Source organism: Humulus lupulus, chromosome 5 (genome assembly GCF_963169125.1).
Source record: "Humulus lupulus chromosome 5, drHumLupu1.1, whole genome shotgun sequence".
NCBI classification, from domain to species: domain Eukaryota; kingdom Viridiplantae; phylum Streptophyta; class Magnoliopsida; order Rosales; family Cannabaceae; genus Humulus; species Humulus lupulus.
Genome location: NC_084797.1, coordinates 166,799,453 through 166,824,996, shown reverse-complemented (window position 1 = coordinate 166,824,996; position 25,544 = coordinate 166,799,453). Strand labels below are relative to the sequence as shown.

At 34.4% G+C, this 25,544-nt stretch overlaps 1 protein-coding gene across 4 annotated transcripts; it reads left to right on the top strand.

Moving 5' to 3' along the window:
• Window positions 1–24,861, top strand: LOC133777831 (uncharacterized). Of its 4 annotated transcripts, none has more exons than XR_009868857.1 (8): window positions 1–705; window positions 1,439–1,513; window positions 1,609–2,125; window positions 3,447–3,832; window positions 5,838–6,064; window positions 6,168–6,318; window positions 7,566–7,856; window positions 24,607–24,861. XR_009868857.1 is itself a non-coding variant. In XM_062217580.1 (7 exons), the coding sequence occupies exons 1-7, from the start codon at window positions 160–162 to the stop codon at window positions 7,695–7,697; spliced, it is 2,034 nt and encodes a 677-aa protein (XP_062073564.1). In that variant the 5' UTR covers window positions 1–159; the 3' UTR covers window positions 7,698–8,242. The 4 variants fall into 4 exon arrangements, 1 of the variants encoding a protein (XP_062073564.1); XR_009868859.1 differs by lacking the exon at window positions 24,607–24,861 and adding an exon at window positions 20,510–20,763; XR_009868858.1 differs by lacking the exon at window positions 24,607–24,861 and adding an exon at window positions 11,950–16,089.
• Window positions 24,862–25,544: the final 683 nt, after the last annotated feature.

Here is a 25,544-nt window from a genome sequence, read left to right as displayed (position 1 = left end):
AGGTAGGCTAGGCTACTGTGCAAATTTGACCAGAAGTCCATTCCTCCCACCGATTACTGTTGCGTTATAAAAACGTTCGTAAACGATAAAGTTCTGGCCATAGATGATAGATACGCAACTTTGTCTTTGAGTGTCGGACGCGTCTTTAGCATCCTGAGAATGGCCGTGCCAGGAGGAAGAAAGGGTGGTCATCGTTCTGACAGAGCGAAGGAATCATCATCGAAATTTGATCAAAGTCTCACGTCTGATCCATTGGTTTCAACTTCAGCTCCCTTGACTTCTCACCCAAGGAATCTCGAACCTGCCACCGCAACCGGCGGACTGATCTCCAATTCGGTAAACTCAAAACACGGTTGGAATCCCAAGTGGGTTTCGAGGAATCGGCGTTATCGTGGAGTCAAACCCCGATTCGTAGAGAACTCTGAGGTTGGTTCTTCGCATCATGAGATTAGCTCTTTGGATAGTGAAATGGGTTCGTTTAGTATCGATGAAAGAGTTGATCCTGGGCAGGTTGAGAAAGTGGAAAAAGAGGAGAGCGAAGGAGGTGTGAGTAGTTCAGGGTCGAAGAATGAGGCGGAGGTTGAGTCAAGTAAAGAAGAGTCGAGGGATGTTATGGATATATTTGAAGAGTTAAGGTTGAGTTGTGAAGAGCCGGAGTTGTCAGAAGAGCAGCTGAGGAGTAATTGCCAATCCCAGGATGATGAGGTAACTGCACATAAAGTGTTTTCATTTGTAATTTAATTGAGGACTATGAAAAAGAAAAAAAAAATGATTGAGAATTCAATATTAGTTGCCGTAGTTTAGACGGTTGATATTTATTTTCTTGGTGTTGACCGTTCAAACTTTTTTTCTGAAATATCCTAATAGGATCATAAGGTTTTGATGAGTTTAGGATGAGTGTGGATGTTACAAGGATTGCTGAAAGTGAAGCAGAGCATTTCCATGTGTTTTTAAGTATAGACTAAAGTTGGTTCTTAAATTACTTTCATTAAGAATTTCAAAGACATATTTCTCAAATGAAGGTGTCAGATTTGATTGGCTTGTCATTACTCCTGTGGAGGAACAGCGATGCTCACTTTCCAAACAATTTTAGTCAATGGGTAAAGGGAGACTAATAAATGAATTTGAAGATGCTGTGGCATTGATAAAAGAAAATGCATTTAAGTAGAGAAGCTGATAAAAAAAGTTTGAAAATGTGAGGCTTTTACTTTCTCCTAGTTCATTATGATCGTGATATTAAAATGCAATCAATGCTTAACATGCCGGACTTGAAGTTGAATGCAAAAATAGTAATTTGGAATGAAAAATATAGCAAGCACAAATAAGTTATAAAATAAAATATGGTATTTACGAGTAGAAACTAGAAACGATTGAGGCTATAATTGTTAAAACTTCTTTAGCTTATCTCTTCTTTAATTTTTTTTTCTTTTCTTCGCAGATACTTGTCCTGCAGTCCATTTATGGGGAAAATGTTTTCATTTTTGACAATGTGAGAGGCCTTAAATCTTTTCAGGTTTGTAGTAAGCTAATAACTTCAGAATCTTGTTCTTCATATCATGAAAGATTAAATAAGTAAATGTATAGTCCAACACTTTTATGTTTTTACAGGTTCATGTACACATTGAAGTGCCAAATGGAATCACTGTTTCTACAAAGCTAAATTCTTCTGTTGATCTGAAGACCTCCGGCAAAAATGTAGATGAGTTCTTATACACATTCAAAGTTCAATATCTTCCACCAATTGTGTTGACATGTCTATTACCTAAATCATACCCAAGCCACCTACCTCCTTATTTTACAATGTCTGTTCAGTGGTTAGATTCTATAAAGATTGCCAATCTTTGCTCTAAGCTTGATTCCATATGGAATGAACAACCTGGACAGGAGGTATTATACCAATGGGTGGAATGGTTAAGCTATTCTTCTCTTTCTTATATTGGGTTTGACACAGAGATTATGCTTGGTCCTTATGGCATAAAACACACTAAAGATAGGCGTGTAGTTTCACGGAGTGTTTCACCTGATATAGATGTTCCTTTTATTAGAAGTTACAATGACCAGAGACTCCACGAGAACTTCCAGCAGAACATTCATGACTGTTGCATTTGTTTTAGTGAATATGCGGGTACCTTTCAACATTTCTTGGTGTAGATTATATTTGAATTTATTGTTTTTTAAAATATTTTTGTTGGTAAGGAATTGTGATATTTCCTTAACACCCATTCGGTTTCTCGCCAGTAGGTTAGCATGAAAGCACACACTATGAATGGTGTATTTGTTTCTTCTTTATGGACATAATTCTTATCATTTAGCTACCCTTTCTAGTTCTCTATTCTGTTTTACTTTTTATATAAAAAATTGTTTTTGTTACACAAAAATTTATAATTCAACCCCTAGTGCAAAGTATTTCTTCATTTGCTTTGTACAGTGTACTTTTCCATCTCTCAGAAACTTATTTATAGTATAAATACTGAAGTCTCAAGCATTGGCGATTATTGTAGTGGATTTTAAATGTTGAAACATCATTTGCGACAGAAATAAAAAAAGGCTGCTCAAACCAATGTAGCCATTAACTGATCATGTGAGCTTGCAAAGAAAAGAAATCAGAGATTTTTTTTTTCTCTGTTAAGTGAAAATTAGGTCACTTTTAATGATCATGAAAAATAATCACTTTTTCTGAAGAGGCATTGTAGTAAGATCTGTCATTTGGTCTTTATATTTATAAATTTGATTAAGACATAAATTTGTAAACTTGTTAATTTTTTCTTGATGTGTATTGGCTAATAGTTATGTTGACTAGCTTTGCAGCCTTTGCTTTATCCCATGTTTTTATAATTTTTTTTAACTGCCTTGTAAAATTGTTTGTATGGTGTACTTTTGGTATTCTGATAGACCCAGATATTGATAGCATATAGATAATAGAGGGGCATATGGGTCATTGTAGTGAAGGAGTAGTGGGTGAGTTGGAATAGAGTAATACAAATAGGATAATAGGAAGAGTGAGGGGAGCAAGTTGATTGTTATTTTGTATGAGCCTTGCTCTAGGGAGATTTGAAGTCTCTCGAGTACCTCGTGGTTTCTAGTATGTTCTTATCAATTTGTTCAATTAAGCAACCATTCTCAGATTTGCCTCTTTTTCATTTGTTTCTACTTTCAATTTGTCTTTGTTTCTGCCCATTGTCTTTGTTATTGATTTGAGGATCCCCACTTGGGGTCTATCATATTCCAAACATTATTCAAATTTCCTAGCTGCCTCACCCTTAGGCAAATAAACTTTATTAGAGACATAGTTATTTAGCATTACTAATTGAAAGCATACTCTGCTTCAGATGCATGGACTTAGCAATTGAAAATACTGTTTATTTTTTCTTTTAATTCTTATCAATTGAAAATACTGTTTATTTTATCTTTTAATTCACTCTTTGTATGTATATTTATATTATTAGGCACTAAGTTCATCAAGCTGCCATGCCACCATTTCTTTTGCTTGAAATGCATGAAGACTTATTCTGATATACACATCAGTGAGGGTACTGTGAGCAAGCTACAATGCCCTGATGCAAAGTGTGGGTGTATGGTCCCACCTAATTTGTTAAAACGATTGCTCAGTGATGAAGAGTATGAACGCTGGGAGTCTCTGACGTTACAGAAAACATTGGAGTCTATGTCTGATATTGCCAATTGCCCACGTTGTGAAACACTATGCATAGAGGATGAAGAACAACATGCTCAATGCTCAAAGTGTTTTTTCAGTTTCTGCACCCTTTGCAGGGAACGTCGCCATGTAGGTGCTGAATGTATGACCCCAGAATTGAAGCTTCGAATCCTGCAGGTATATTTTTGTTTAGTTCTGGAAAATTTTTCATTGTAGTAGCATCTACGTCTTATATAAGACATTACAATCATTTTGTCAAGGCCAAAAACTTAACCCGTATTTTATGGAAACTGCATTCCATATAGAACACTTTTATGATAATAGCTGATCACCATGGGCTTTTTTTGCATTCTAGAACTTTGGTTTTTGGAACAAAGTTTTTTCGAGACATTAGTAGTTGCTTTAATGTGTTTTGGTAAGGGTATAATGTCTAAAGAACCTTCTTTCTGCCTAAGCTGCAATTTTATTATATGGTGTTTTAGGAGCTATTTTAAAGTCAAGCATTTTCTACATTTCTGTTTTCTTTCTTCTTCCCTTCTTAAGGCTCATTTTATACCACACACTGCACGTCGAGTGCAAAGGTGATTTAATGCCCATGCTAGTCTTTTCTTCCTTCATTTGGTAGGTGTTTTTTTAAATGTTTTTTTTTTTGGTTAAATTGTGAAACCCAACCACTCTTAGAATAATTATCCCAAAACAATAGATCAATGTAATTGTTTGAAAAATTTATCATCCGTGTTTAAAGGACTTTTAAAAGTGACTACCTGTATCCAAACCATCCCATGCATTTGATCACAGCCAGAAATTTTCTATAATCTTGTACCATGATGAATGTTGCTTCTTTATTATTATTCTTATAATTATCATTATTATATATATATTGGGCGACTATAGTAGGGGCATGTATTTTGCCCCTAGGTGTCTTTGTTTTTGACATGTAGAAAAATTATAATTTTTTTTTATATGGTGGTGTACATTATAGTTATTTAGGGTCTTCTACCCGTTTTTAAAAAATTACGAATAATTTCTGATACCGAAAATAAGCTTCAAAATAACTTGTTTCACGCGCGTATAAAACAAGCTTTAAAACAACATATATCTTATTTTGAACATTATAAATTATTTAGAATTTTCCAAAAATTTGTAGGGATTGTAAATAACTATATTGTATACCGTTATATAAAAAAAAATTGAATTGTAATCTATCTATATACTGAAAACACAAATATAGGTCATTTTAAGCCTCTTTTCTACACGCGAAAAAAAAATTATTGAAATCTTTTTCGGCACTGTAATAAATTATTCGGAATTTCCTGAAAATTAGTTGGATGCCTTCTATAACTACAGTGTACACCATCATATAAAAAAATTGAACTATAATTTCTTCACGCACTAAAAATAGAAATGCCCCTACCGGTTGGAAGAAAAGGCATGCCTCTATACTAGAATTTCCCTATATATATTTATATATAAGCTCAGTAATTTTATTTTTGCTTCTTGAAACCTTCAAAGCCACTTAATCAGCAAAGCCTAGTTCATTTTCAACATGTTACCGATACCAAAACCTTCAAACTTCTTTTGTTTATGTTTATAAACTACTAATGGCCCCTTCCAAAGTCATCATACCATCCCAAAAGAAATCCTTCAAACTCTTTTCAATTGCCTGTGTGATCCTACTTGAAATCCGGAACAAAAAGGGATAATAAGTTGGCAGTGACGACAGTATTGATTGAATTAGTGCAAGTCTTACACTTCTGGAAACATAGGCCTTCTTCCAACCATCTAATCTTTAGCTAACTTCTTCAGTATTGGATCCCAAAAGTCATTTTCAAGGGATTTCCTCCTAATGGCATACTTATTTTGACAGTTTTCCATAAGCTGGCTTTACTTGAGCTTGCATTACTAGCTTGGGAAATCCACCATTTTTTTCCCCTATCGTTTGTCTGCATCTTTCCTAATTAATTTTCAAACTGGCCTTGCTTTCTATGACAACCAAGTAGATTAAGTTTAAGAGTACAATACGAATCCATTCGTTTAGTTGATGTGATTTGACCCATGGATTTGGATTTTTTCTGAATGTTTTTCAGCTTTTCAGCCTTTTCCCGGTCAACTGGAACCTTCAATTATCTTTTTAGAATGCCTGTAGATTACATGGTTAACTTTGTACACTTTGTACTTGCAGGAGCGTCAGAATTCATCTCAATTAAGGGAAGAGCAAAAGCATAGAGAACGCGAAATGATTAATGAGCTTCTTAGCATCAAGGAAATACTTCGTGATGCCAAGCAATGCCCCAGTTGCAAGATGGCAATCTCCCGAACTGAAGGTTGCAACAAGATGGTGTGTGACAACTGTGGGCAGTACTTCTGCTATCGGTGTAACAAGGCAATTGATGGTTACGATCATTTCAGGTCTTTTTCTCAATTGTGGATTTATCTTTTCTTTGCCTCAGTTCTGAATGAGTTTGCATTTGCCTACTCTATTTAGGACTAATAAATCTTTTATTAATTAAAGGGATGCAACATGTGACTTGTTCCCTCAAGAAATGATTCAGAACTGGGAGGAGCGCATAAATCCACGGCAGGTTGTGGCCCAGATGCAAGTTCAACTCTATGTTGGTGGTCATGGTCAATTTTGCCCTAATTGTCGCCAATTTAATATTAAGGTGAGTAAAGAATATGACTCATACATCTTTGATTTTAATGGGTTCCCTTTAGTTGTCACTTGTAGAAATTATTTTTTGTTTGATTTATTATGCTTGGCTTATTTTTAAGGCATGTAAAAGTTGATTTGTGGGTGTTGCTGCAATTTCTACTAGCCCAAGAATCTGCAACAATATACGGACAAAAGGATTACAATGCTGCATAAGATCATAAAATCTTTAAAATCTGAAACGGAATAAGGAAATCTTCTTTAATCTTGTGTTTCATAAATGAATTTCTTCCACTTGCAAAATCACCGATAATGGTCTATTTGGTCAAGTAATTTTATGCTCAACTGCACATCTATTTTAAGAAATCAAGATTATATGTTGTTCCTTTGTTTAAACTTCTCTCTAGAAAGTGATATACCCTGCTTGATATATCCTCACGGTAATACAGCAAAAATAGAATAGAAACAGAGAAGAACTAGCAGATGAAGGAAAGTTATTATTGAAATAGCTGAAGGAAAATAACAGCAGGTGTTCGAGAGAGTGTGCTCTCTTGTGATGCAAGAAATTACTCCAATTCATGCATACCTTTTTCCCTCAGCCTAGACTCTTATAATACCAAAATGCCCACCCCAATACAGCAATGACATTGACCAAACTACCCTTGTCTTTTCCCTTGCCTAGCACACGTGAAGCGTATTAAGGTAACAGAAAGCCAGAAAGTTTAAAAGTTTTTTCTGGGGAGGTTTTATTGTAAACTGAAAAGTAGGTCTAGTAACTTGTATTTTTTTTCAAGTAAATTTAAGTGCATGATTTTTGTTTTCACAATCAAATTAATGTGTATTGCATAATATTAGTATTAGAGTATCTTTGTTGACAAAGGATGAGGGTGTATTTTCAGGTTAGGGGAAGGGGAAAAATATATTATAGTTGTTGTTTAGAAAAGAAAAAAAAAACATAAAAAGACAAAACATAATATAAAATGCACAGAAAAAAAGAGTTCTCCAATGGAGAAGCAAATTTCGAAAACAATATCTTTAGTACCATTCTGCTGACTGTGGAAAGTTCCTAGAGGCATGCATCTGCTATGTATGATTTATTCCAAACAGGGGTATACACGTTGTTTTCCTTCTAAATTCCAGATGATCATAATGTTACATTCTTACCCTTTTAGGCGATATCATCATCATCACCATTCACTTTCCAAGATGTTGTGTCAATCTGACAGATTTTTGTTTGTCCTGTTTCTGATTTGTTATTAGGTTGGCAACAATAATCATCTGTTTTGCTGGGCTTGCCAAGCCAAGTATTGTTACTTGTGCAAGAAGATTGTAAGGCGCGGTTCTCAGCATTATGGACCAAAGGGGTGCAAACAACACACAACAAACATGTGACGATAAACAGCCGCGGACTACAGTGGATTGAGACCAAGTATCAGTGAGGCAGCCGACTATTTCCATATGATTTTAAGATTCCTTGAAGTTCATAGTCCCATTAAATTTATTGCAGTGAGCTTAGATGTCTACTCAAATCATTCTACAAGCTAAAAGCAGGTTAGTGGCACCAAATTCATTCGTACCTGCTCATGTGTTCTTTTTCTCGGCGGCTTTATCCTTTTTAGTCTAGTTTTTTCATGTGCTAGACGTTTTTTGGTATTCAAAATTATATTACAGAAGCAGTGAAACTTTTCAATAAGTTTAAATCATTCAGAGAAATAAATAAGCATGTTTTTTTTTTAAAAAAAAATTGTGTTATTGGCATTTCTTTTAGTTAGTCCTTGATTCATTTTCTTCCCCTGGGAGATAGGCTATTATCCTGTATTTATGTAGTTAAACTGAAGGGACAACAAAGATTTTATTTTCTAGGTAAACAAAAAAATGGTGATATTTGTGGTGAAAGTTTTTAAGTATTTATTAAAAACTGCACTTATATATTTATTTATTTATTAATTTTTTTTACAGCAAAAGTATATTCTTTTACTGTTTAATAAGTATGATCATTGGTGCAAAAAAGGCATAAATGATGATGTGGTCGACATGTAACATGTTGAACCTTCTATTTTAATTTTTTTATTTAAACTTTGTGTTTTGTGAAATAGTTAAAAATCATCACATAAATTCAAATTTAGTTAAAATAATTTCAAATATGAGCTTTGAATTAAAGTTTTTTTAAAATGTTTTTGGAGGAAATATTATTTTAAAATTGTAAATACAAGATAAAAAGTTTGAAGAAAAGAGGTCTTTTCACTCCTCCCTCCCTTAATCTCCCTCTTGTAATCTTCTTCACCAACCCTAGTGTGGTGTAAATCCTACACCCTTCAAGAACAGCAAAACAAGAAAGAGTAACGCAGAAACATAGAATCAAAATGATAAAACTTTAAGCCAAAAACAATACGAAAATCTTTACTTGGTTCAGCTCAGCTAAGAGCCTACATCCAAGGTAGAACAGCTCCAATCAATGGCTGGTTGTGCTTTATTTCTTCTTGGGTGTTTTTCATTTTGTAAGGCATGTAGAAAGAGAGAATGAAACTTGAGTTACTAAGGAGAGAACAACCCTCTCGAACTGGTTGTACTAGGAGAGACTAGCCTCTCGAATGCTAACTATTTCTGTGTACCATTTTCATCATTCAATAAAAATTTTCTGGAGGTTATTCATCACTTGGCCTAACTACTGATAGATTGATTCTCTGCTAAGAAAAGTCTATCATTGTTCAATCTTATCAACATTAAGCAAGTTTAGATAACGCCTATTTTTTGCAAGGTGACACTCAGTCAGCATATCAGCAGGGTTGTTTTCAGCGCTGATTTTCTTGGCTTGAACTTCCTTTTGAGTCACAATATCTCTAATGAATTGATATTTAATGTCTATATGTTTAGACCTCTCATGTAGCACAGGGTTCTTAATCAAATGTAGAGCACTTTGATTATCACAATAGAGAGTAATATCACTTGAGTTTAAGCCAAGTTCTTGAGTCAAACCTTTGAGCCAGATTGCCTCTTTAAAAGCTTCTGTTGCTGCCATATATTCAGCTTCTGTGGTGGACAATGCCACATCCTTTTGAAGATTTGATTTCCAACTTACACTTCCACCAAGAACCATGAAGACAAAACATGTCAGTGATCTTCTTGTATCAACATTAGCAGTATAAACACTATCAACATAGCCAATTACTTCTGTAATTTGTTCAGATTTCCTGCCATACACTAATCCCAGATTTGTTGTGCCTTTTAAGTATCTCAAAATCTATTTTAAAGCTGTCCAATGAGCTTCTCCAGGGTTAGTCATGAATCTACCAACCACACTTAGTGCATGTGCTATATCTGGTTGGGTACAAACCATAGCATACATTAGGCTGCACACAACATTAGTATAGGGAACCATTTCCATGTATCTTATTTCTGTCTCAGTTTGTGGAGATTGAGATTGAGACAATTTGAAATGAGGAGCTAAGGGTGTTGTGACTACGCTGAATTTTTCCAATACCTTTTCAAGGTAATTTTTCTATGACAACTTGATAACCCATGGTTCTTTTCGATCTATATCTATGCCGAGTATTCTCTTAGCTATCCCAAGATCCTTCATGTCAAACTCACTACTCGGCTGCAACTTTAGTCTAGCTATTTCTCTTTTGCATTTTCCAATAATAAGGATATCATCAACATATAACAAAAGGTATATATTCTTATTAAAGTAAACACATGGATCATATTTACTCTTGATAAAATCTACCTTAGTAATGTAGTTGTCAAACTTGATATTCCATGGTCTTGGTGCTTGTTTGAGCCATAAAGAGACACACTTGATTAGGATTGCCATTATCGAATCCTTCTGGTTGCCTCATAAAAATTTCTTCCGCTAGAGTACCATGTAGAAACGCTGTTCTTACATCCATTTGGTCCACCTCAAGGTTCTCCTTTGCAGCGTTAGCCATCATCACTCGGATTGAGGTTTGTTTCACAATTGGTGAGAAAATTTCAGTGTAGTCAACCTCTTCATTCTTTGAGAACCCTTTGACCACAAGTCTGGCCTTGTATCTCTTATTTTCAACTCCTGGGATACCTTGTTTCAGTTTGTAAATCCATTTGTATCCTTCTAGCTTTTCTTTTCTGGTTTTTCTACAAGAACCCAAGTGCGATTCTTTTTCAGGGATAGCATTTCTTCTTCTATTGCTTGAGTCCAAAAATGACTTTCCTTGCTGTTAATTGCCTCTTGGTATGTTTTAGGGTCTCCGCTAATTTCTTATTCAGCCACTGGTAAAGCATAGGCAATAAAATTTGCATACCCGAGTCTCTCAGGGGCCTTTATTTCTCTTCTTTCTCTGTCTCTAGCCAATTGGTAGCTTCTCAAATCTGTGGTGCTAGTTTCTTCACTCTGAATAGCTTCTTCTTGTCTCACACTTGTTGGATCAAGTTGATTTCTATCAACACTTTCCACGTCAATTTGTACTTTAGTCTGATCTAAACTGGAGTTGGATTCTTTATTCCCTTTCACAGGCATTTCTTCATCTCTGAAAGTAACATCTCTACGTACAATACACCTTTTAAAACCAGCTTCAAGACACCACAACTTGTATCCTTTAACTCCATTCGGATACCCGATAAACATGCATTTAATTGCCCTTGGTTCCAACTTATTTTGTCGAATATGGGCATAAGCTATGCAGCCAAACACTTTCAAGTGTTCATAGGATGGCTTCTTGCCTGTCCAAACTTCTTGGGGTGTTTTAAAATCCAAAGCTACTGAGGGACATCTATTAACTAAGTAGCATGTTGTAGTAACAGCTTCACCCCAGAATTTTCTTTCTATTCCAGCTCCCTTTAACATGCATCTCACTCTCTCTAGCAAAGTTCTATTCATCCTTTCTACAAGACCATTTTGTTGGGGTGTTTTCCTCACTGTCAAGTATCTTGCAATGCCTTCTTGAATGTAGAAATTGTCAAATTCTTTGGAGCAAAACTCGAGTTCATTATTTGTCCTCAATTTCTTTACTTTCTTTCCAATGTGATTTTTTGTGAGCCTCTTCCAATTGATGAAACTTTCTAGTGCTTGGTCTTTAGTTTTCAGTAATATTACCCACACTTTCCTTAAGTAATCATCCACTATGCTCTTGAATAATTAGCTCCACCTAGAGATGAAACTTTTGCTGGACTCCATAAATCTGAATGTAAGTAAGCTAGAGGTTCAGTTGTAGTGTGTATACCAATACCGAATTTCACCCTGCAGCTCTTGCCATAGATGCACTCTTCACAGAATTCTAATTTACCACTGAGCTTGCCACTGAGAACCCTTTGTTTTACAAGTTTTGATATGCCTCTTTCATTGATGTGTCCGAGCCTTTGATGCCATAGTTGAGTCATGTCCGAATTGTTATGAGTAACAATTGATGCTACTCGTGTTACTGATTTGCCAATAAGAAAATAAAGACCATTTCTAAACTCACCCTTCATCACTACCAAAGAACCCCTTGAAACTTTTAAAGAGTTTCCATCAATTTTAATTGTACACCCATTCTTTGCGAGAGAACAAATTCTTTCTTAATTCAGGGATGTATCTAACATTCAGTATGGTCCTTTGACCACCATTATGCATTTTGATTATAACTTATCCAATACCTTGAGCCTTGCAAACTTTTTTGTTCCCCAACAGTACAGATCCACCGGTAATTTCTTCAAGATTACATAACAAATCTTTGTTGGGACACATGAAAAGAGCATCCTGAGTCAAGTATCCAAGCTTCACCAGAAATTTCATTTGAGACCACCAACACATCAGCTGAATCATATCCATCAAATGCAACACCATCTTCACCTTTGTCTTTCCCTTTCTCACGGTTCAGCTTGTTTTTCAAGGAATAACATTCACTTTTGTAATGCCCTTCTTTGTGAAGAAATTGCATTTCTTGCCTGACCGTGACTTGGATCTTGATCTGTATCCACCATGGTAATTGTGTCCTCGATACTCACCGTGGTTTTTATAATTCTTGAAGTTACGTTTATCACTCCTGCCTCTTGCTATGAGTCCTTCTCCAGTAGATTCATTTCTGTCATCTGATCTCTTTTGAATTTCTTTGGAATTGAGTGCAGCTTTGACCTCTACCAGGTTAGTGTGTCTTTTCTATACAATATAGTATCTACATAGTGTTCATAAGATTTAGGGAGAGAACTAAGAAAAATTATACCTTGATCTTCTTCTTCTAATGTAAATTCAATGTTGTTCAGATCAAGAATGATCCAATTGAAGTCATCAAGATGCTTCCTCAAGTCTTTGGCATCATCCATACAAAGAATGTATAATTTCTTCTTTAGGTACAACTTGCTTGCTAGAGACTTCTTCAAATAAATTGCAGCCAATTTATTCCATAACTCGATAGATATTTCTTCATTAGATACTTCCCTCAAAACTTCATCTTCGAGGCTGAGAAGAATCGCACTATGAGCTTTAGTCTGAACTTCCTGTTGCTTTTTCTTGTCATCACCAAGCTCCACAAGTGTCTTACTGTCAATGGCTTCTGCAATGCCTTTCATTTTGATTCTCCATAACCCAAAGTCATTCTGCCCTGTGAAGTTGTCCACCTCAAACTTTGCAAATGACATTCTTGCAACTTTCTTGATCTTCAAACCGAGTTCTTGAATACCAAAGTCACTAATCTTGGACTTCTACTAACCTGGCTATTGATACCACTTGTGGTGTAAATCCTACACCCTCCAAGAACAGCAAAACAAGAAAGAGTAATGCAGAAACATAGAATCAAAATGATAAAACTTTAAGCCAAAAGCAATACCAAAAACTTTACTTGGTTCAGCTCAACTAAGAGCCTACATCCAAGGTAGAACAGCCCCAATCAATGAATGGTTATGCTTTATTTCTTCTTGAGCATCGAGTACAAAAAATTTACGCAAAGGGAGACTTGCTCCACATACAAAACACTCTAAAAAACAATGCTCTCCAAAACAGAACAAAAACTCTAAACTTTCTCTACTGAATGTTATGTCCCAAATGAGAGTGAAGAATACAATATATATAGGCAACTTATCATGGTTCCAAAACACCATTTGAATTACCAGAAATTCGAACCTCTTGACTAAAAGAGTTGCCACATCAGCTGTCACTTAAGAGGCTGAACCAATCACCACAGCTAGCTTATCCATGACCTAGACCCAGAAATCGGTAATTGTAAAGGAAAGCTAGAGCATTCATTGAAACTCAGACTGCAAACAAGTTATCTTCCAAAAACAGTTAAAATTGACGTAGAATTCTCTCCATAGTATTCTCTTTCCTGCCCATAATCTTTGTTGCTCTGGTCCAAATTTCCTTACGGGTTTGCATGAGCTAGTTGCTGGGTTGCCTAAGATAGCTCACGTGGAGCCAACATTGGGCTGTTGAGTTGCCCAAATCTCGTCGTTGTCACCCATGGTTGGGGCTCTTCTGAAGGCACAACCCATAACAATAGCACTTAATGATAAACTTTGAGGGGAAATTAAAAGAAATTTTTTCAGGATTTTTATTTATTTATTGATTATTTTCTCACCATCTTCAATGATTGAAGCAGTCTCTAACTGATATTGATTAAAAATGCAGAGCATTATACCTTTGCTATTTGCGGAATGGTTGTTAGAGAGCAAACTCCTATGTAATACAAATCGACTAATTCAATCTCAAACCAAAACGAATTAAAAGTTATACTAAAATGTATATTTTTTATTATTTTATTAATAAATCTATATCACAAATATATATATTAATTTATAGAATATTAATATAAAATTCAAAAAGAAAAAAAATTGTCGTCAATAACGGTGGGACAATGTAGCTATATTCCTAAATGATGTTAAGTATGCAATCTAGGTGGGTGGCTATTTGTTGTGAAATTGGCAGCATTTTGTTGTTATGCAGTCCGGTTGCTCTAATTATCTTGAAAGTATCGAGTTGACTTGACGCATTTGACACCTCTATAAAATACTACTCATATTAATGATATGCAGAAAAGGAGTTCAGCAAAGAAAAAAATGTCCATTATTTATTGACAATATAGGGAATAATGATACCATATAAACACGTTATTGCTATTAATTTTTTTGTGTATCTATTTCTTCTCTCATCTAAATTAAGAATAGAATGTTAGAGAAATATATATATTTCAATGGAAACAAAATGAACTCTAGACAAAATAATACAAGGAACAAGGTGATGAATTAAACAAAAGTAAGCAAAAGGTACAAGGAAATAAGAAGAGAGGATAATATGTAGAAGGAAAAGATACCGCTCAAAACAAAATAATACATTTTAAAAAAAATACAAGTAAATATAGGGACTGGAAAAAAGGAAATAAAAAATAACACTCTTACACTCGCACATCCTTAAGTGTAGAGTAGTGGAGATCACTAACATAAATAAAGTTCAAGACTTTTGTCTAAAAATTTATTTTTCATATTCTCTAAGCACTAAGGGAACTCATTGGTGCACAACTTAACCACATCCTCACAAGAGTATTATTTTCCAAAAAATACATTGGATTTGGTAAGAATAAGTTTACTGGACTCAAAAACAGCTTTAATATCGGGCTTGCCAAGCAAATCTCCATTTACTAAATTTCAACTCATTCCGGGAATATAAAGCACATTCACTAATGTGACCTTCTTGCCGAAGGTGAAAAAGACTTCAATGGTACGTTTGTCAAGTATCTTGGATTTGCCTTCATTGCCCATTTGAATCTCATGGTTGCCCTTTGACTCTTCAATTGTCTTGAACAATGACTTGTCATAGGTGACATGGACGGTGACACATGTGTTATGCCACCATATTTTCACCTTGTCTTAGACCGCATTCACCTCATTAAGGGCAACAACTATATTCTCCTCTTTAGTTGCATTCACCTTAGGTCCTTGTTGGTCTTTTCTATGCCTACACTCTCTAGCATAGTGACAATTTTTCCCACGCACAAAGCAAGGACATTTCTCGCCCTTAAACTTTTTTGGGTTGGTCTTTGGACCCAAAGATGTCTTGTTACCCTTCTTGCCTTTCCCTTTATTTTTAGGATGTTTTGGTTGTGACACCGCATTTGCTTTGGAAGTCTCTCCATTAGACCCCTCCACAAGTTTATCTCTACATATTGGTTCCTTCTCGTTTTTGGATTTCTTACAAAGAATAATCCTCATTTTTATGAAGGATTCTTTTCCTATAGCTCCTTTAAGATGATGGTAATTATGTCACTATTGCACCAGCTTGAAAGGTCTCGAGAAGTTCAATCTTCAAAACTTTCAATTTGTTAACAATTATTTGAAGCTCATGAATTTGAGGAAGAATAGGTTTATCACAAAAAAATTTGAAATCAAAGTATTGAGAAATCAAAACTTTTTGGTACCTTCTTCTTCCGCCTTGAATTTTGTCCAAAGTGTATCCCGAATCTCCATTGCCGACTTGGTCTCGGTATAGAGGTCATAGAGCCTATCAGACAGGGTGTTGATGATATGACCCCTACAAAGAAGATTGTCCCCCTCTCTCTTCCTTCTTTTCTTCTATTGCTTTTTATCATTTTCTTTTTATTTTATATATATATATTTGCTTGTATCTTTTGTCTTTTGAGTTGTAATCTTCTCTACATTTTTCTTCTACTAATTCTATTATTATTTGTATATTTTGTTTAGAGTTGTATTTTCTATTATTATCATCATCTACTTATTTCTATATTTACTTGCATTTTTTGTTATTGAGTTGTAATCTTATTTAATTAATCATCTCGTCTTTGTATTATTTTGCTTACAATTATAAGAGTCTTACTATTTTCCATTGAGGAAATATAATTATCTATAACATTAAAAAAAAAAATTCACTTTCAGCTGTCTAAATAATCTTAAAATCACTTAAACAACTTTTGTATACTTTCTAAGAGTCTGCAATTCTTTTTGAAAATTTGACTTTGACATCCATTTATTTTCTCATCAAAATCAAATTTGAAGATGTCAATCTTTTAAACACTTGAATAAAAGAAAATCAACTCTCATTGACTTATTTAAACACTTTGATTTCTCATGTATTAGTTTAAAATTATCTCATTAAGATTAATTTAAATATATCACAATTTTTAACCAAATGAATAAAATTCTCTTCAATATTATTCACCATCGGTGTAAAGATTCAAAATTGCTTATCCAATTTTTGTAATGTCTCCTCATTGAGACATTGAATATTTAAGAATTATTGTTACTAAATAATTCTTAAATATTTTCTTTTTTGACCACTCTTTAGACTCCAAGCTTATAAGTCAATATGGAATCCCCGTTCCGCGGGGTCATGTCCCTATGGGGGAAATTTTCATCCCTGTTCTTGATGGTGCGATTTTTTATGTATCTCGCAAGTCAAACACAAAGCAAAAACATGAGTGAAATTAAATAAAAGGAAAGAAAATTCAAATTAGAATCAAACTAATTTTATTGATATTAATAATAAAAAAGAACATTCCCTGTCATCAGCGTCAAAAACTTATTGTAGAAATTATGTACTACGCAAGTGCACGTATTCGTAACACAAGTAATAAAATGATAAATAAAGTATCGTTCCCACGATGATTGTTTATTAATTACCAACTTTTCTCTATTCAATTCTATTTGAAAATCAATTAAAAGGGATTATTGAAATAATAAAATAAACTAAAGAAATAAAAACGCAAATCAAGAAACAAATAAATAATTCAATTGAATAAAAACCAAGGGTATTTAATTTCACCCACTACCCACTCTATTATTATGATTAATCAAATTTCATGACCCTTCTTTCTATAATGATAGCAAGTTCACTTTTTTAATCATATTCTTTATCAACTTATAAGATCTCTATTTACAAGTGAATTTTTCTACATCTATTTGATTATTCTAACATGTAAAAAATATTAAGAACTATAACTTAAAAGTTACACAAATCATACATGTATTCTCATCCAATATGTATTTATGATTGTTTAATTGTAACATATTCAATTCTCACTTTTCAGATCTTGAATCAAAATCATAAATCATGTAAATGGTGATTAAGCATTCACAAGCACTAAGCATAAATTAAACAATTCAATATAGAGATGAAAAAGAAATCATAAAATTATCATAACTAATAATATAGATTCAATTGACTACATTAAAAACCCTAGAAAAGGAATTTATTTCATTATAAAACTAAAAATAGCCATTAAAAAGAAATAATAGAGCATAATAAGAAAATAAAAACTCTAAATATGCTATCCAATTGCTTCCAATGTGTTTTTCTCTAATTCTTGCCTCCCAAGAACTGTCTCTAAGGTTTCCACATGTATTATTCATAACCCTCCCACAAATAGCCCTTCAAAATATCTAAAATTTGAAAAGGGGAAAGTTTTGTCTGTACGTCAGCGTTGCGACCCTCCTTAAGTAGTGCCGCAACGCTCAGCGACTTGCCTGCGCTTGGGCTCTACAGTGCTTGGCGATGATATTTTGATGATAACTTTCCCAATATGGAATTAGACGATTTAAATAGCTATGGAAAGCTAAGAGAAATATCTACAACTTCTACTTCTAGGCGTTTTTCTAGAAAGTGAAGAAATCATGGTCGAAACTTGGCTTGAAGTTTTAGACTTGTGTTACTGAGCATAAATGGCATGTGCTAAGCATCTTCAACGTATAATTTTCTACCCATAATGTCTTAAAACTTCACATTCAACACTAAATCCGCCATATTCATTTTATTTAACATGTTGATTCTTTTTTCGCTCAACATCATATATTTGACCATTAAAACCTGAAATATAAAGAAAACAAGCGTAAATCTGTACAAACTAAAGTGAAAACACTCAAATAATATTTTAAATTACTCTCTAAAACATAGTTGTAAATGTGGGTCGACTCAGCCCGCACGACCCATATTTTTGTGCCTTCGAATAATTCGGGCCGAGTTGGGCCGAGCCTCGTATTCAAATTCTTGTCGTGTCGAGCCAGTCCATATTTGAAAGAATATTTTTACCCCCAAACTATGACCTATACATTATTATGCCCCCTGATTTTTTTAGGCCGTTAAAAATTCCCTCTGAACTATTCACAATCTTATAAAGTGAGACTTTTGTTAAGTTTCATCTCATGTGACTAACATAATTCTGACGTGGCTCTTTAGTCATTAATGTGTCATTGTTGCATCAATGCCATACGTGTAATTTAAAAAAAAACAATTTCTTGTTAACTTAAAATAAAAAAAATTAAAAACTTGAAAAAAATTCTTATAAATCCTAATTATATATGATTTAAACATTATCATTTAGATTATTAAAATAAACCTAAAAAATTAAAATCCCAAAAAATAAACTAAAATTAATATTAAATCAAAATTTTATATACAAAAATTAATATAAACCAAAATTTTGATTTATCAAAATTAAAACAAAACAAAACAATTTAAAAAAAAAAAATCATTCAATCGTGCTATTACTATTATTAAAACTTAAATCACATTTTCATTAATTTAAAAACCTAAATTTGAAAAAAAAATAATGAAAAACACATAAAAACATTCAACCAATTCAAAAAAACATATTCATCATTTTCTTCCAATGAATTAATAAAACCATATCCATTCAAAATGTTGAACACAATAAACTCAAATATATTGATTTTCATTCAAATCTCTCAAATTTAGACATACAATGGTAAAAAAATCTACAAATATCACCAAAATAAAATCAAAATACAAATACAAAAACTAAATCCAAAAACCCATAAAGAAAACTCAGATTTAAAGAACAAAAATCCATATTTGAAAAACCAAAACCCAAATCTTTTAACAACATAGATCACCATCTTCGTCAAAGCCATCTTCCCGTCCCTCTTCCTGCTACCTCTTGAAAATTGTCTTTTCCAAGTCATCTTCTCATCTTCGTCACCTAGTAGGACCCAAGTGCTTTCGTACCCAAATCCCTCAACCTCGTCACCCTGAAGCCCTCGTCACCTGCGAAGAAGAAGATAGTAGATCGGAAGAAGAAGAAGAAGAAGAGAGAAGACCGGGAAGAGAAAAAGAAGGAGAAGAAAATCGGGAGAAGAGGAAGAAAATAATTATGGTTTTTTTTATTTTTATTTTTAATGTATTTTTTAAGTTTAAAAAGAAAATGGATTTTTTTAAAAATATTTAATTATGTGGCAAGGGATTTCAAATTGAAATATATTGTCAAGGTTTTATTTTTGTTTTGTCATTTTTCATTTATTAATTTATAATAAGAAAAAATATATTTTTTAAAATTTGAATTACACATGTGGCGTTGTTGCGTAAAATAAAGCTAAGTGCAAGTGTACATTGTCAACAACAAGTAATACAGTAGCAAGTACCAGATATCGTCTCCACAAGGACTGTTTTTTTAGTTTTTGATTATGAAACTAAGTTCTAACAAAATGATTTAAAAGTACGAAAATTAATTAAAAAGATTGTGGTCTAAGAACTAAGTAATTAAGTACTAATTCAATGTAGAAAAATAAAAGAAACAACTTGGGAAAATTGTATCAAGAGGTAACTAATGGTAATATGACTGCTAGAATAATTAACCCCTAATATGCAATTGTGAAAGTGATGCTAGATTGATGCTGCAACAATTGGTGGTCTAGTAGTCAAGAATTCTAATTAATTTTCATAGGCTTTCGTCAAGGAACTATGATTCTAATATTTTAATTAAACCACATACGTTTATGCTAATTCAATTTCAAAGATTCAATTCAAGCATCAATTCCATAAGACTATGCATGGTAATAATATATGTCTATATTACTACAATATTGAAATTAACGAATTCAAGCATGCACCATTCAAATTGTGTGTCAATTAAATCCAATTTTTTCAGTTTTGAATATTAACTCAGCTACTTACTATAGGTGATCAATCATTAACAAGTATTAATTATGAGAAATATTTGAATGAATAAATAAAGTCCATTAACATCAAAATCAAAATATCATAAGTCACATATTATGGTTCAAATTATCATAGTAATTAGAGTTTAGCACATATTTATAAACTAAAAAATACACAAATAATAGCAATCCATATTCAGAAAATGACAAGAAAAATAATAAAGAGCTAAGAGTAAGAGAGAGAGAGAGGCAAGCCAAACGAGTGTTTCCAATTAGTCTTTGTCTTCTAGCCTTTTTTTCGTTGACCTTCTCTTCTTCTCACATTAAAAGCATCTCCAAAAATGGATTTTCCTCAGGTACCAGGCAGGAACTGCTTCTCTCTATCTCTATATCAACGCGAGTTTTCCAAATATGGTGGCTGAATTAATGATGCGGCTAGGTCATCCCTTGCTTAACCACATGTTCCTCCTTTTTTCCTTTCTTTATTTTTACTTTTTTTTTTAAAGAAAAATAGACCAAGCAAATTAAAGGTCCAAGACAAAATGTTATAGTTCCCATGTGGGCTTTTGAGAGAGTTGGCTGGCAGAGTATAATGCTGCAACATCCCAAATTCCTGATTTATTTCAAGCTTCAAATCCTTCTAAAAATGCTAAAAATTCTACCAACCAACTGCCAAGACAAAATTTCACAATTTAGGATATATTTTTCAAGCATTAAACTAATATTTAATATTAAATCATTATAATTAATATTTTACAAACCAAAATAAAAACACTACAAAACACTCTTTTCTTGATAAAAATATAGGATTAAAAGCATAAAAATAACTATAATTCCTAGAGTTATCAGACGCTGATGTGGCATTGACACATTAGCGACACATCAGCTAGTAAATAGCCATGTTAGCCTTCCGTTAGCCACATGAGATAAAACTTAACAAAAATCCCACTTTACATCATTGCGAATAGTTAGGGGAGAATTTTTAATGGCTTAAAAAAATCAGGAAGCACAATAATGTATAGGTCATAGTTCGAGGGGCAAAAATCTTAATTATCTTTTTATTTAACATGTTGATTCTTTTTTCGCTCAACATCATATATTTGACCATTAACACCTGAAATATAAAGAAAACAAGTGTAAATCTTCACAAACTACCGTGAAAACACTCAAATAGCATATTAAATTACTCTCTAAAATAGAGTTGTAAATGTGGGCCGACCCGACCTATATTTTCGTGCCTTCAAATAATTCGGGCCAGACCCGTATTTAAATTCGTGTCGTGCTGGGCCGACCCATATTTGAAAGAGTAAGTGCAACACAACCCATGTCGTACCGTGCTTCGTGTCGTGTAGGGCCTAAATTGGGCCGACTCACTTTCCTTATTCGGGCCCAAATTTGGGCCCACTTTTAATAAATGCTCAAATTTTTAACTCACAAATCTTAAAACAAATTAATATAATAATTTTAATTTTGAAATTATAAACATTGAGAAAAATAATAGACTTCAATTATCAATTTAATTTATATATAATTGACAAATAAAAATTTATTATCATTATTAATGTCAAAATATCGAACTTTTTTATCGTATCGTATTTTCGGGCTAGTCTATTTGTGATTTTATGTCGTGCCTTTGGCCTTGTTGTGATGTACTCAGGCCCATGTCGTGTCGTATCATCCCAATTTGCAATTCGTGTCGTGCCTGGCCCAAGCCCATATTTTTCTGTGTCATGTCGTGCTCATGCCTCCCAGGCTCGTACCGGTTTCGAGCTATGCTAAAAAGCCCGACCCGTATTTACAGCTCTACTCTAAAATCAACCTAACAATCATGCTTCTGTTTATTCCTATTTTTACCACCAATATTGTTGTTCTTATTATCGGTGGTTAGAGTATTGTTGTTACTATTAGTGGAGTTGCTCAAACCTTGCTCCACTTTTATTGGAATTCTTATTTGATTAAAGCCTTTCCCTAGCTTCCTCAATCTTTATGAATTTCTGATCTTACCTTAAGAATTCTTCAATGGTGATAACATTAACACTGCTCACTTGGCAGTCAATATCATAGATATGGTCATGCGCCAAAAATCTCATTGTCAAATACATTCCCATTGAAGATTAATTGGCATTCATCCACACCAAGTATATTTCCTAAGCCAGACTTAACCTTGTATGGCAAACTCACGATTATTTGAAAGATATGACATTTAGTTTTGTTAGTTAGTCCTTATAAATAAAGATATTGTACACTAGCTTCGTATGAAGTTTAGTCACTTTCTCATAACTTTATACACTGAGGTCATATATGGAGAATAGGATTGGATTAGATAGAATTAAATAATTTTAGGGATATTAGCAGCGAAAGTACCCAAAATATTACGTTTGTAGCACTTAAGTACATAATGTTATATTATTTAGAATATAATGTTTAGATTAAATAAATGTGACAAAGTGTGTCATATATTGTAACACAATATATGTAACGACCCAAATTCGCTAATAAGGCTTAAGGACCTTGATTAGTATGCCTGGAGGGCCTAATGGAGATTATGTGTGGTTTTAATAATTTAGATGCATGATTATGATTTAAAGCATGTTATATGATTACTTGAGTATTTGAGATGCGTGACTATGTGTGTTAGTGTGCATATAGGCCCAGATTAGGTTAGAAGGGCATAATCGTAATTTTGGCCATGATGGGCATAAATGCTTTGATATATGTGATAATTGTTGAGGCCACATTATTATGTGGATATATATATATATTCGCGATCAGTGACTCGAGACGATCCTAGTGAGCAAAGTAGTGGAAAAGTCATAGCGGGGATTTATACCCGGCTCGGGGTGAGCTCAGGGGTATAAATGGGAATTTAGTGGATGAGCTGGAGATTATTGTAACATTGAGGAATGCTATTGGTGATTAATTAGGTATCGGGAACTAAGCGGGAAATAATAGAGACATTCGAAGAAGTAGCGGGAATTAGGCAAAATGACTAAAATGCCCTTAAGTGGACTAAAGAATTAGAGTTAATTGGGAGGGCATAAAGGTCATTTGACTCTTAAGGATGGGTATTACTGAGGTTTTAAGTTAGTGGAATTTATAGAATATCAAGGAAGTCTGAAAAAGAAGGAAAAAGGAAGAGGGAAAACAGAGAGAGTTTCTCTAAAGTCGGTTTACACTTTCCTTCATCTGTTTCTTGAGAATTCCTGGAGTAAAGCTTAGAGGAGAGCTGGGATAACTAAACATCAAGGATCTTGACCTAAGACTAAGGAATTGACAGAGGTTTAGCAGGGTTTCACCAACACTTGAGGTAAGGTTCTAGAGTTCATCCATTTCTGTTTCTGGTTTTTAAGTTGTGGTGCTTGAATTGAATTGAATGGAACTTTGGGGAATTCAGGCTTAGGGCTGAGGAGTAGCAAGCCAAGGGAGCCTAGGGATAGCTTGTGGGCGAAATTCTATCAAAGGTATGAATTCTAAGCTTTAGTTCTGATGTTCAGCTGGTTTATGTTGGGTTTTGGAGTTTGGAGGTGGCTATGGTGAATTTTGAGTTTGTGATTGCATGTGCTTGGATTTTAGATGGTTAGGGTGTTTGGGATGAGTGGAGTGTGGTCATGAGGTTGTTTTTAAGTTTGGGTAAGAGTTGGAAGAGGTTTGGTTGAGGTTGGCTCGAGAAAATCGCATAAGGGAAATTTTGGGTGTTGGGCTGTCTGTGACTAGCGCTACAGCGCTAGCCTTTGGGCGCTGTAGCGCTAGGCCATTTTGCTGGAAGGGTTTTGGTTTCTGTCTGTAGCGCTATAGCGCCCTCCCAAGAGCGCTGTAGCGCTACCCTGCCTTCTGAAGGGGATTTTAGGGTAATTTGCAAGGGTTTTTGACCTAAGGTTTGGGGTTTGGTTCCACCACCTTGTTTGGTGGAACTAGGACATCCCGGGGGCTCGGGATTGGCCCCGGGGCTAGGTTTTGAACTCGAGGGTTGATGTTGACTTTGGCCATGATTGTGTTTAGGTGAGCGCTAGGGCTCGAGTGGGATCGTGCTCAAGGTGTCGAGGGATTAAAGCTATTGAATTGAAAGGTAAGAAAAATGCACCCGAATGTATGGTTGTGAATGGGACTAAGTGCTCCCGAAAGTTGTATTGTGTCATCGTTGGTATTATGCCAAGGGACACGTATAAGCGGTCTAAGAGTACCGTTCATGAGTTTAGCGCACGGAGCGCGAATTGGCCATTGTGTGCCGGAAATGATAGGATAACAGAGGGAGCTGCCTGTGAGCGCTAGCCCTGGTTATCGTCTGTGCATTATGTATTTGAGCTGAGATGCTTAGTATATGAAATACTTGATTGATGATACACTTGAGTTAATGAGATGCTATATGTGAAATTGATTTGTTGCTAGTTGTTCATGCTCTGTTGTTTCTGTGTTTTCTTGCTGGGCCTTGGCTCACGGGTGCTTCGTGGTGCAGGTAAGGGCAAGGGCAAGCTGGACCAGGCCTGAGGTGGAGAGCTCCGAGGTGAAATGTACATAGCCAGCCGTTCGATCACCATGGTCGAGGAGTGTGTCAGGACAGAGATTACCTAACAGCTCGCTTTTGCCTTAGTATGGCCAGTTGATGTATCTAAACGTTGTAACTTTTGTAAATGGCTTTTAAACTGTCAACTTTGGGATCCCATGTACGTAAACAATGTTTAGTAATGTAAACGTGCTTTTGAGACCAAAACACTTTTAACCCTAGTTCCTCTACTATTTCAGTAACACGCTTTTACTTTAATGACTTGATTAGCAAGTCTGGCACTTTATAAACACACAGTGTAACGGTCTTGGCTATCCAGGGCGTTACAATATATATGAGAGTTACATTTTTGGATAGTGTGAATATCCAAAATTGTAACATATTTGAGGTTACAAAAACAGCTACAAATTTGTAACTCCCAAATATTATCCAGTAATGTGTAGATTTGATGTTACATATTTTGATTTGATTTTGTCAAAGCCATAAGTGATATGGTTGTTGGAGACATGATTTTAACCCCCATAGTCTGTTTGGAGGTTACAAAATCACGTGGGAAGAGTATAGAACCGTTTGGAAAAATTGCACAAAATTGTGTGTTGAAAATGATTGTGGCTGCAACCACAAATGTTCCTGGCCGCGACCAGTGAGGTAGACAGCGAAAGCCATTTTTCCATTTCAATTTTGAACGGTTCCAAAAACTCATGTGTTGACTGACGATTTAGCCAACGACACGGAGTCACTAAAAACGATACAAATGTATAAGCTGAATGCAAGAACTAAATGACACAAGGATTTTATAGTGGTTTGGCCCCAAAGATTGGTAATAACCTACGTCCACTTAGTGTTTTATTGATGTAAACTCTAAAACCTGTGACCAACCAACTAGGGTT

What these genes read in the sequence shown, in the direction of transcription:
- LOC133777831 (XM_062217580.1), top strand. Translation starts at nt 160, where the DNA reads ATGGCCGTGCCAGGAGGAAGAAAGGGTGGTCATCGTTCTGACAGAGCG. An exon ending in GAGGCCTTAAATCTTTTCAG is followed by an intron (nt 1,514 to 1,608) that starts GTTTGTAGTAAG and finishes ATGTTTTTACAG; the next exon opens with GTTCATGTACACATTGAAGT. An exon ending in TGAAGCTTCGAATCCTGCAG is followed by an intron (nt 3,833 to 5,837) that starts GTATATTTTTGT and finishes TTGTACTTGCAG; the next exon opens with GAGCGTCAGAATTCATCTCA.